At 43.1% G+C, this 12,309-nt stretch overlaps 1 protein-coding gene across 2 annotated transcripts; it reads left to right on the plus strand.

Moving 5' to 3' along the window:
- Positions 1-5,769: 5,769 nt before the first annotated feature.
- Positions 5,770-11,422, plus strand: LOC139364816 (shiftless antiviral inhibitor of ribosomal frameshifting protein homolog). 2 transcript variants are annotated; one of them, XM_071101941.1, is made up of 9 exons: positions 5,770-6,206; positions 6,682-6,817; positions 7,508-7,557; positions 7,728-7,787; positions 8,102-8,143; positions 8,286-8,441; positions 8,670-8,773; positions 8,864-9,024; positions 9,294-11,422. In XM_071101941.1, the coding sequence occupies exons 1-9, from the start codon at positions 6,180-6,182 to the stop codon at positions 9,509-9,511; spliced, it is 954 nt and encodes a 317-aa protein (XP_070958042.1). In that variant the 5' UTR covers positions 5,770-6,179; the 3' UTR covers positions 9,512-11,422. The 2 variants fall into 2 exon arrangements, with proteins under 2 accessions (XP_070958042.1, XP_070958041.1); XM_071101940.1 differs by lacking the exon at positions 5,770-6,206 and having other exon boundaries at positions 6,586-6,817.
- Positions 11,423-12,309: the final 887 nt, after the last annotated feature.

The raw sequence follows: 12,309 nt of genomic DNA on the forward strand, positions 1-12,309 counted from the left end.
CTTCAACTATGGCAGACAAAAGGAGAAAAAAAATCCAGAAAATCACATTGTAGGATTTTTAATGAATTTATTTGCAAATTATGGTGGAAAATAAGTATTTGGTCACCTACAAATAAGCAAGATTTCTGGCTCTCACAGACCTGTAACTTCTTCTTTAAGAGGCTCCTCTGTCCTCCACTGTACCTGTATTAATGGCACCTGTTTGAACTTGTTATCAGTATAAAAGACATCTGTCCACAACCTCAAACAGTCACACTCCAAACTCCACTATGGCCAAGACCAAAGAGCTGTCAAAGGACACCAGAAACAAAATTGTAGATCTGCACCAGGCTGGGAAGACTGAATCTGCAATAGGCAGCTTGGTTTGAAGAAATCAACTGTGAGAGCAATTATTAGGAAATGGAAAACATACAAGATCACTGATAATCTCCCTCGATCTGGGGCTCCACGCAAGATCTCACCCCGTGGGGTCAAAATTATCACAAGAACGGTGAGCAAAAATCCCAGAACCACACAGGGGGGACCTAGTGAATAACCTGCAGAGAGCTGGGACCAAAGTAACAAAGCCTACCATCAGTAACACACTACGCCGCCAGGGACTCAAATCCTGCAGTGCCAGACATGTCCCTCTGCTTAAGCCAGTACATATCCAGGCCCGTCTGAAGTTTGCTAGAGAGCATTTGGATGATCCAGAAGAAGATTGGGAGAATGTCATCTGGTCAGATGAAACCAAAATAGAGCTTTTTTGTAAAAACTCAACTCGTCGTGTTTGGAGGACAAAGAATGCTGAGTTGCATTCAAAGAACACCATACCTACTGTGAAGCATGGGGGTGGAAACATCATGATTTGGGGCTGTTTTTCTGCAAAGGGACCAGGACGACTGATCCGTGTAAAGGAAAGAATGAATGGGGTCATGTATCGTGAGATTTTGAGTGAAAACATCCTTCCATCAGCAAGGGCATTGAAGATGAAACGTGGCTTGGTCTTTCAGCATTACAATGATCCCAAACACACCACCCGGGCAACGAAGGAGTGGCTTCATAAGAAGCATTTCAAGGTCCTGGAGTGGCCTAGCCAGTCTCCAGATCTCAACCCCATAGAAAATCTTTGGAGGGAGTTGAAAGTCCGTGTTGCCCTGCAACAGCCCCAAAACATCACTGCTCTAGAGGAGATCTGCATGGAGGAATGGGCCAAAATACCAGCAACAGTGTGTGAAAACCTTGTGAAGACTTACAGAAAACGTTTGACCTCTGTCATTGCCAAGAAAGGGTATATAACAAAGTATTGAGATAAACTTTAGTTATTGACCAAATACTTATTTTCCACCATAATTTGCAAATAAATTCATTAGAAATCCAACAATGTGATTTTCTGGATTTTTTCCCCTCATTTTGTCTGTCATAGTTGAAGTGTACCTATGATGAAAATTACAGGCCTCTCTCATCTTTTTAAGTGTGAGAACTTGCACAATTGGTGGCTGACTAAATACTTTTTTGCCCCACTGTATATTTTAGATTATTCAAAGTAGCCATCCTTTGCCTTGATGACAGCTTTGCACACTCTTGGCATTCTCTCAAGGAGTTCCCACATATGCTGAGCACTTGTTGGCTGCTTTTCCTTCACTCTGCAGTCCAATTCATCCCAAATCATCTCAATTGTGTTGAGGTCGGGTAATTGTGGAGGCCAGGTCATCTGATGGAGCCCTCCATCACTCTTCTTCTTGGTCAAATAGCCCCTACACAACCTGGAGGTATGTTGGGTCATTGTCCTGTTGAAAAACAAATGATAGTCAAACTAAGCGCAAACCAGATGGGATCGCGTATCATAGCAGAATACTGTGGTAGCCATGCTGGTCAAGTAGGCCTTGAATTCTAAATAAATCACAGACAGTGTCACCAGCAAAGCACCCCCACACCATCACACCACCTCCTCCATGCTTCACGGTGGAAACCACACATTCAGAGATAATCTGTTCACCTACACTGCGATTCAGAAAGACATGGCGGTAGTAACCAAAAATCTCACATTTGGGCTCATCAGACCAAGGGACAGATTTCCACCGGCCTAATGTCCATTGCTCATGTTTCTTGGCCCAAGCAAGTCTCTTATTATTATTGGTGTCCTTTAGCAGTGGTTTCCTTGCAGCAAATCAACCATGAAGGCCCGATTCAGTTTCCTCTAAACAGTTGATGTTGAGATGTGTCTGTTACTTGAACTCTGTGAAGCGTTTATTTTGGCTGCAATTTCTGAGGCTGGTAACTCTAATGAACTTATGCCTTGCAGCAAAGGTAACGCTGGGTCTTCCTTTCCTGTGGCGGTCCTCGGGAGAAACAGTTTCATCATATCGCTTGTTGGTTTTTGCAACTGCACTTGAAGAAACTTTTCCAGATTGACTGACCTTCATGTCTTAAAGTAATGATGGACTGTCATTTCTCTTTCCTTATTTGAGCTGTTCTTGCCATAATATGGACTTGGTGTTTTACCAAATAGGGCTATCTTCTGTATACCACCCTTATCATGCATGTCACAACACAACTGATTGGCTCAAACGCATTAAGAAGGAAAGACATTTTACAAATGAACTTTTAACAAGGCACACCTGTTAATTGAAAGGCATTCCAGTTTACATCATGAAGCTGGTTGAGAGAATGCCAAGTGTGCAAAGCTGTCATCAAGGCAAAGGATGGCTACTTTGAAAAATATAAATATAAAATGTATTTTGATTTGTTTAACACTTTTTTGGTTACTACATGATTCCATATGTGTTATTTAATAGTTTTGATGTCTTCACTATTATTCTACATTGTAGAAAATAGTAAAAATAAAGAAAAATCCTTGACTGAGTAGGTGTGTCCAAACTTTTGACTGGTACTGTAGATTGGGAGAGCTTGTGTGAAACGGTTAGAAAGGCTGGATGGGGTTGGAGTTTGGGTGGTGTAGTGGGGGGAGTAAAGGGGAGGGAAGTAGTATTTCCCTTTCTTAGAGGAACAGGACTAATGAAGATAATTACATTTTGGTTTGGCTGTGACTGGCCTTACACTTCAGTACAGTAGGTGGTGGTGTATGCACCTTAAAAGTTGGATGCGATCCACCAATCCAATCCCAAAGAAGAAGAAGCAAAGGGGGCTAGTTGGAACAGTTCACTTGAAAGCGGTTCTGAAGAGGAATCATGGAACAAGAAGAGGAATATTGGGACAGGGACACAGAAATGTGGATTTCTGAGGAGGAATGGAGGTGAAAAAAGAGGAAGAGGTGGTTGAAGAGAATGAGGAAAGTAGAAGTTGGATTTGAATCTGAGGAAGATGGAGATAAAAATGGAGAGGGTGGGGTGTTGAGGATGATTGGTGACAAACAGAGTGAGTCATGAGCCAGACTGAGTTCTAGAGGATAAATTGAAGTGAATGAGGGTGAGGTAAGTGAGGTGTGGTGTGATGAAGAGCTTGACATCGTTGGACATGATAAAAAATAAACTACTGTAGTTCAATAGGAGTGACATTTTTGGAGAAAGTGGACCCTTACCCTTTGGCAGATTCATTTGTGGTTTCAGGATGGGTGGGAAAGGAGTTACAGTAGAATCCGTGAAGGTAACCTGAAGTGGACTTTTTCTTTTTGTTTATGTTTCTTCTGACCAGAGGGAGCAGGCGCTCCATGTCACGCAACTTGGGTCAAGATCTGTTTCGTGCTTTGCTCTTAGGAACAGGTCAACATTGAAAGGAGTGATTTCTGGGATCGCATTAAGTGTGGCGTTAAGTGTGGCGGTGGGGCAATTGAAGTTGAAGATTCCAGGTGTTTGTGACGCCCGCCATTTGGTGCGACACAGACCTGGTGGGGAGCGTGGTGAAACAGAGGAGTCACTGTCAGTCCTTTTGAGTTTTGAGTCAGAGTCTTAACCCGACAAGGTCATGTTAGGATATATCAGTTATCCTGTTTGAGCTTTGAGTGGGGTGTTGGGCTATATATATATATATATATATATATATATATATATACACTGCTCAAAAAAAATAAAGGGAACGCTTAAACAACACAATGTAACTCCAAGTCAATCACACTTCTGTGAAATCAAACTGTCCACTTGGGAAGCAACACTGATTGACAATACATTTCACATGCTGTTGTGCAAATGGAATAGACAACAGGTGGAAATTATAGGCAATTAGCAAGACAACCCCAATAAAGGAGTGGTTCTGCAGGTGGTGACCTCAGACCACTTCTCAGTTCCTATGCTTCCTGGCTGATGTTTTGGTCACTTTTGAATGCTGGCGGTGCGTTCACTCTAGTGGTAGCATGAGACAGAGTCTACAACCCACACAAGTGGCTTAGGTAGAGCAGCTCATCCAGGATGGCACATCAATGCGAGCTGTGGCAAGAAGGTTTGCTGTGTCTGTCAGCGTAGTGTCCAGAGCATGGAGGCGCTACCAGGAGACAGGCCAGTACATCAGGAGACGTGGAGGAGGCGGTAGGAGGGCAACAACCCAGCAGCAGGACCGCTACCTCCGCCTTTGTGCAAGGAGGAGCAGGAGGAGCACTGCCAGAGCCCTGCAAAATGACCTCCAGCAGGCCACAAATGTGCATGTGTCTGCTCAAATGGTCAGAAACAGACTCCATGAGGGTGGTATGAGGGCCCGACGTCCACATGTGGGGGTTGGGCTTACAGCCCAACACCGTGCAGGACGTTTGGCATTTGCCAGAGAACACCAAAATTGGCAAATTCGCCACTGGCGCCCTGTGCTCTTCACGGATGAAAGCAGGTTCACACTGAGCACATGTGACAGACGTGACAGAGTCTGGAGACGCCGTGGAGAACGTTCTGCTGCCTGCAACATCCTCCAGCATGACCGGTTTGGCGGTGGGTCAGTCATGGTGTGGGGTGGCATTTCTTTGGGGGGCCGCACAGCCCTCCATGTGCTCGCCAGAGGTAGCCTGACTGCCATTAGGTACCGAGATGAGATCCTCAGACCCCTTGTGAGACCATATGCTGGTGCGGTTGGCCCTGTTCCTCCTAATGCAAGACAATGCTAGACCTCATGTGGCTGGAGTGTGTCAGCAGTTCCTGCAAGAGGAAGGCATTGATGCTATGGACTGGCCCGCCCGTTCCCCAGACCTGAATCCAATTGAGCACATCTGGGACATCATGTCTCGCTCCATCCACCAAAGCCACGTTGCACCACAGACTGTCCAGGAGTTGGCGGATGCTTTAGTCCAGGTCTGGGAGGAGATCACTCAAGAGACCATCCGCCACCTCATCAGGAGCATGCCCAGGCGTTGTAGGGAGGTCATACAGGCACGTGGAGGCCACACACACTACTGAGCCTCATTTTGACTTGTTTTAAGGACATTACATCAAAGTTGGATCAGCCTGTAGTGTGGTTTTCCACTTTAATTTTTAGTGTGACTCCAAATCCAGACCTCCATGGGTTGATACATTTGATTTCCATTGATAATTTTTGTGTGATTTTGTTGTCAGCACATTCAACTATGTAAAGAAAAAAGTATTTAATAAGAATATTTCATTCATTCAGATCTATGATGTGTTATTTTAGTGTTCCCTTTATTTTTTTGAGCAGTGTATTTTTTTTTTTTGCACTTTTTATTTTTGTATAACGTGATTGAACATACACTACCGCACAGTAGGTGGCGAAATGCACAAACAAAATGTGCAAACGCCATGATACCAAATAAGAAGAAGAAGAAGTAGCGGGGGCTGGTTGTGTGCTCATTGGTTGGTGTGTGTTGGTTTTTACGGTGTGTGGCGTGCGTGGGCGTGTGTGGACGCGTGGTGCGTATGACCAGTCTAATGATACGTTCAAAACAACTCGGAACTGGGAACCCCGAAAACCGACTTCAGCGCATTCAAAACAGTGGGAATTCGCACAACAAACGAGCTCCGACAGGGAAAATTTGATTTGAACGGTCACCCAACTCGGAATTTCAACTCGGGAACTCAGGCCTCTTTCTCGAGCTCCGACTTTTCGCCCTAAAGATCCCTGGCGTAATGATTTGACATCGTATTGTTCCAAGTTCCCAGTGCTTTTGAACGCGGCATCTTATCAAAGTGAAAGTTGTTAACGTTAGTCAACACTCCAACTGCAGCGCTACATGGAAATAGATCGATTGTTGCAAAATATGTTGCCATAGAACGACATACAAAAATAGAAAAAGCCTAGACGATAACAAAATGAGTTCTCTGCAAGATGAATTTGAGGTAGGATACGGTAAACGTAGTTTTCATTTGGCCAATAACACTGTTTTATATGGTCAATTTGTATGCGCCTTTCTTGTTTGTATTGTAGTCCTACGGATCCAATGTTCAATTTGTGTTATGGTCGATGTGAAACTTTTAACGTTGGATAAGAATTATGTTTTTTTTAATCACATTTCTCATACGTTTAGACTAAACCTAAATAACGTCATCAAACACTATTGAGTTATTACACTTTATAAGTAGGCCTATGTGATTAGAGAGGACAGGGCAAGAGCAGTGTGTGTTTCATTGTGCGCTGTGTTGTGATCTGTTTTAGAATAAACCATGCCCTTAGGCTGCATTTGCATTTGTTGCAATGTTCTGTCGATCTTCCTGTTGAATGTGCCCGATCTTCTATTTTATTTACAACATGATTGAGACCAGCCTGTTTATTTTAGATTCTTATTGTCCTTTTCTTATTTGTCTGTTAACTCAGCTGGAGAAAAGTGTCAGGCGGTTCAGGGAGACATTCCATGGAAAGATAGCGGTGGAAAAGGCAACCTTACTGATGAGACGCTATGCCAACAACCATCAAATGGTCACCTGGGCAGTTATACTGAAGAAAGGCAACGGTAAAGAAATGGTTCACAGTAAATTCAAACCCCAGTCATACCACCATAGGAAATCCCTATGGAGAAGTTTCCAAGACACCGGGTCCTGTACTAAAAAGCTTGTTCAATGGGGATTCTCTGTTAAATGTGCCCCTTAGTCCAGGAACAGAACTAGGATTCATCTGTCCTGGAAACTATCCTTTAAAGGGGCAATCTGCAGTTGCTACATCCGCTACATCTGTTTGTTGGACTTATGCATTTATGATATGTACCCATTGATTCTTGAAGAACATAACTTATAAATGCCTCGTGAGCTTAGTTCAACTGTCGTAACCCATCAGAACCCAAAATATAAGCTTGTTTTACTCCATTGTTTGTAAGCAAAGTCAATGAAAAAAACAAACACTATATATCCTCAAAACATGGTTAAACTATCGTTTTTATATCATGGATGGTCAGTCCTTGCATCCATAGCTCTGCGTATACATTTAAAAGTGCCTACATTTCTCCAGCACCATCCCTACATTTTTTACAGAGCCAGGGGCGAGGAAGACTGTTATTGTTTCAGCTGCTGATGGCCTCTTTAACCTCTCTATTCAGACATGGTCTCGGGTGGTTTAACAACCAGACCCATTTTATTTGCGTTAAAGGGTTGGCCATGTTGACAATCTAATCTCTGACTCTTCCTCTTTCTCTACTCTTGCCGTGCAGAGCTGGATGAGGAGGACAGAAAATGCTTACAGACGGATCAGGCTGTCAAGGTTACATTAATAAATACCATACTATTCCCTGTCGCTTTGTGTGTGTCTCTTTGGCTTAGGGGTGTATCCAGGCGGGTCTGTACTTCTTTGAACATGTGATCTTTGTGGTCATAAACATGATAGTTCAGTTGTACCCTGACCCTTGACCCACCTCTCTCTCTCTCTTTCAGAATGTGGTGCAGAGACTCACAGCTGAGGACAGGGAACCTCAGGTCCCTCCTGCGCAACAGGTACAACACAGTCACAGTGTCAGTTAGTCCCTCTTTCATTGGGTTAAAGAATCAATGTTCATCAGAAGACATCTGGATATCAGGCATTTCAGCATAATCTCTGTTGATTTTGAAGTTACATATCCCATAACCATATTGGTAATGGGTAATAACACATTGGGAAAAGATTTGTTAGCTATTATAACAACACTGTTCAAGGGCTGGAAGAGGGAATAAAACTCCTATCATATTACATTGGTCCTATATCCAATCTGACGATCAGGTTGGTAAATTGACTATTTCTAATTCTATGACTTACATTGTCTTCCCTACAGCCCCGAGGTAGCAGACAGCCTGAACACGATAATGATATCAAGGTCAGTCATCCACAGACTATTTACCGACTTTACTGGTGGGGAAAGAGATTAAGGGTAAAGTGGATGGCTAACTGAAAGGTGTGTGTGCGCATGAGTGCGTACCTGCCTTTATGTGTGTGGCTCGTGTGTGTTGAGTCTTCAGGAGCTGGGAGAGCGTCTGCGGGTCCTGCCTCTCACTGAGAAGAACAAGAGAATGTTTGATAATGCCCAGCGCCACCTCACCCCCTCTGTCCTGCACCAGTTTGCCTGCCAGACCTGTGACAAGGACTGGTGGCGTCGGGTACCCCAGAGGAAGAGGGTAATGCTCTTCCATACATACCCACCTGGTATTCACCGTGGTCTCCACACATTGGTACACTTTGTTTGATGTGCATGCCAAACCCATGCACAATAGTTCAAAAGTATTTCTCCATGCCTGTGTCTGTAACTGTGTTTCTGTTACCTTGTTACTTTGTCTTAGAATGTGTATTTCACATGGCCAGTTCATCTACTAACTGGGGACTCCACTGACTGTCATCTCTCCTAGGTATCTCGCTGTCACCTGTGCAAGAAGAAATATGACCCTGTCCCTTATGACAAAATGTGGGGTATTGGAGAGTTCTGCTGCACCAAATGCACACGCTCCTTCAGGTAAAAACTGGAGCGTCCTGTACATGTGTGATTATAAGACATTATACATGTGATTTAATCTCTATGCACTTGGTTTGATTTGTCCATCAGGGGCTTTGGGAGGATGGATTTGGGCTCCCCCTGCTACTCCTGCCGAACTCTGGTGATCCCAACAGAGATTCTTCCTCCACGCAAGGGAGGGGTAGGAGGAGCAGGACCCAGAAAACCTATCCCACACAGCTGCCTCGCTGAGGACTGTTACAACAGACAAGGTTAAACTACACACGCACACACACACACACACACACACACACACACACACACACACACACACACACACACACACACACACACACACACACACACACACACACACACACACACACACACACACACACACACACAGGATTGCTGTACAGTGCAATGTACTGTGGTTTGTAGAGTGTGTTACTACAAACATGTACCCCCAGATGGCGTCCTTTTACTTGTCTGTCTGGCTGCTGGCTCCAGCCAACTAACTGGCCTTGTACTTCCATGCCAGAGCCCCATGTTCCTGGGACAGAGTGTGTCCACCCCCGCAGTCGCCAGAGGAACAGGAAGCCTCGCGTGGTCAATCCCAGCTCCGTCCACATCAGCTCCGGCTCCACCGTCAACACCTGCCTGAGCCAAGGAAGCCTGGAGAACCTGTACGACCTCATCATGGATGACATCAGAGAGGAGAGTGAAGAGGACAACAGTAGTGGTAGCAGCAGCAGCTAGAGCAGCACTGATGTTACCAGTGACCAACAGTCGTGAGCAGCTTCCATTCTTCCCCAATGGTGCTTCCAACGATCAGGATATGATCGCTTACCTTAGGTTCACATTCAGTGTAAGGATGGCATCTCATAGGCCTACCATAGGCCTAAAAACCATGAAAATACAGCTCAATATTCACAACAGTCAGATGATATAAGTGAGATGATATAACTAGTTTCATGTTTTGCTTTTGTCTTTGTTTATGCTTCTTGAAGTGTTGCCACGTGTTGTTGCTGCTGCTTTGTTGAATGATAAGGGGAGATTGACCGCACTGGCTTCTGCCCATAATTCTGACTTTACTTTTGGTTACCTATTCAGGAGTTAGCTTTCTAGTGATATGTGTGTTCAAATAGATTTGTCATATCAACTTGAACAAGAATATATTATAAAACGCAAATAATGCATTTTGGTCCCCCCCAGAAAAACACAAATAATGCATTATGAAATCGTACTATTATTAATTTTCAAAACGACTCGGGTTCAAATCAAATTGTATTTGTCACATGCACCGAATACAACAGGTGAAACGCTTACTTACAAGCCCTTAACCAGCAATGCAGAGTTTTTAAAAAAAGTAAGAAAATAAGAAAATATTCAAAAACGTAACACAATAAAATAACAATAACGAGGCTATATATAGGGGTTCCCAGTACCGAGTCAATGTGCGGGGTACAGGTTAATTGAGGTAAAAAGTAGGTAGGGGGTAAAGTGACTATGCATAGATAATAGGCAGGGAGTAGCAGCAGTGTAAAAACAAAGGGGGGTCAATGTAAATAGTCCGGGTGGCCATTTTGATTAGATGTTCAGGAGTCTTATGGCTTGGGGATAGAAGCTTTTAAGGAGCCTTTTGGACCTAGACTTGGATCTCTGGTACCGCTTGCCGTGCGGTAGCAGAGAGAACAGTCTATGATATGGGTGGCTGGATTCTTTCACAATTTTTAGGAGGAAAAATCACAGACATGCCACCGTGGATTTTAATATATCACTGTAAATAATTTAGAAGATACCTGTACACCAATAAAGCATAATTTATTCTGTTTGTTTAAGAATAACCTGAGAAAAACATTTAAAGTGGGGTTCAAAGTTATTGCTAAAGATTGACAAAGATAAGCAATATTGACTTTATTAACTAAAGAATTCAAATACTGAGCTATATTGTATGCGCAAAAAAATGGGAAATTATGAATTTATACTAATAATACAATTCCTCAGAGAAAGAGATGTTATTTAACAAGTCATATTTTTTCTCTCTCAAAAGGGTAGTGGTCAAAATGATTGACACCCCTTATTATTCTTATAAATTAAATAGTCAAAAGTTTAGTATTTGATCCCATGTCCCTAGCACACAATGACTACAGCAAGCTTGTTACGACAAACTTTTTGGATGCATTTGCAGTTCGTTTAAGTTGTGTTTCAGATCATTTTGTGACCTATAGAAATGAATGGTAAATCATCTATTGTGTCTTTTTGGAATCACTTTTATTGTAAATAAGAATATAATTTTTCTAAACACCTCTACATTAATGTGGGTGCTACCTTGATTGCGGGTAATGAATCGTAAAATAATGATGAGGGAGAAAGTTACAGAGGGACTAAACTCCTAGGTATAACATTGGATGGTCTACATGTACATACTACCTCAATCAGCCTGACTAACCGGTGTCTGTATGTAGCCTCTCTACTTTTATAGCCTTGCTACTGTATATAGCCTGTCTTTTTACTGTTGTTTTATTTCTTTACTTACCTATTGTTCACCTAATACCTTTTTTGCACTATTGGTTAGAGCCTGTAAGTAAGTATTTCACTGTAAGGTCTACTACTGTACACCTGTTGTATTCAGTGCACGTGACAAATAAACTTTGATTTGATTTATCATTGGATGGTCAATTATCATATTGACTTAAGTTTTTGTGAAGATGTCCCATCTTGATTACTGTCTGGTAATATGGTCAAATAAAGCAGAGAAAAACCTAGCAAATCTGCAGCTGTTTGAAAACAGCAGCACGCCTTGCCCTTACAGTGCATTCGGAAAGTATTCAGACCCCTTGACATACAGTACCCCATAATGAAAAAGCAAAACAGGTTATTAGACATTTTTTCTAATTTATAAAAAATACAAAACTGAAATATCACATGTACATAAGTATTCAGACCCTTTACTCAGTACTTTGTTGAAGCACCTTTTGGCAGCAATTACAGCCTCGATTTTTCTTGGGTATGACACTACAAGCTTGGCACACCTGCATTTGGGGAGTTTCTCCAATTCTTCTCTGCAGATCTTCTCAAGCTCTGTCAGGTTGGATGGGGAATGTCGCTGCACAGCTATTTTCAGGTCTCTTCAGAGATGTTCGATCTGGTTCAAGTCCGGGCTCTGGCTGGGCCACTCAAGGACATTCAGAGACTTATCCCGAAGCCACTCCTGCATTGTCTTGGCTGTGTGCTTAGGGTCGATATCCTGTTTGAAGGTGAACCTTCGCCCGAGTCTGAGATCCTGAGTACTCTAGAGCAGGTTTTCATCAAAGATCTCTCTGTACTTTGCTCCATTCATCTTTCCCTCATCCTGACTAGTCTCTCAGCTCTGGGAAGAGTCTTGGTGGTTCTAAACGTCTTCAATTTAAAAAGGATGGAGGCCACTGTGTTCTTGGGGACCTTCAATGCTGCAGAAATGTTTTGGTACCCTTCCCCTGATCTGTGCCTCGGCACAATTCTGTCTTGGAGCTCCTCAGACAATTCCTTTGACCCCATGGCTTGGTTTTGCTCTG

This window comes from Oncorhynchus clarkii, chromosome 13 (assembly GCF_045791955.1).
Source record: "Oncorhynchus clarkii lewisi isolate Uvic-CL-2024 chromosome 13, UVic_Ocla_1.0, whole genome shotgun sequence".
NCBI classification, from domain to species: Eukaryota; Metazoa; Chordata; class Actinopteri; order Salmoniformes; family Salmonidae; genus Oncorhynchus; species Oncorhynchus clarkii.

Coding starts and splice junctions, on each gene's coding strand:
- LOC139364816 (XM_071101940.1), top strand. CDS start 6,586: ATGTGCCCGATCTTCTATTTTATTTACAACATGATTGAGACCAGCCTG. Junction 6,818..7,507: donor TATACTGAAGAAAGGCAACG/GTAAAGAAATGG, acceptor CTTGCCGTGCAG/AGCTGGATGAGGAGGACAGA. Junction 9,025..9,293: donor GGACTGTTACAACAGACAAG/GTTAAACTACAC, acceptor CTTCCATGCCAG/AGCCCCATGTTCCTGGGACA.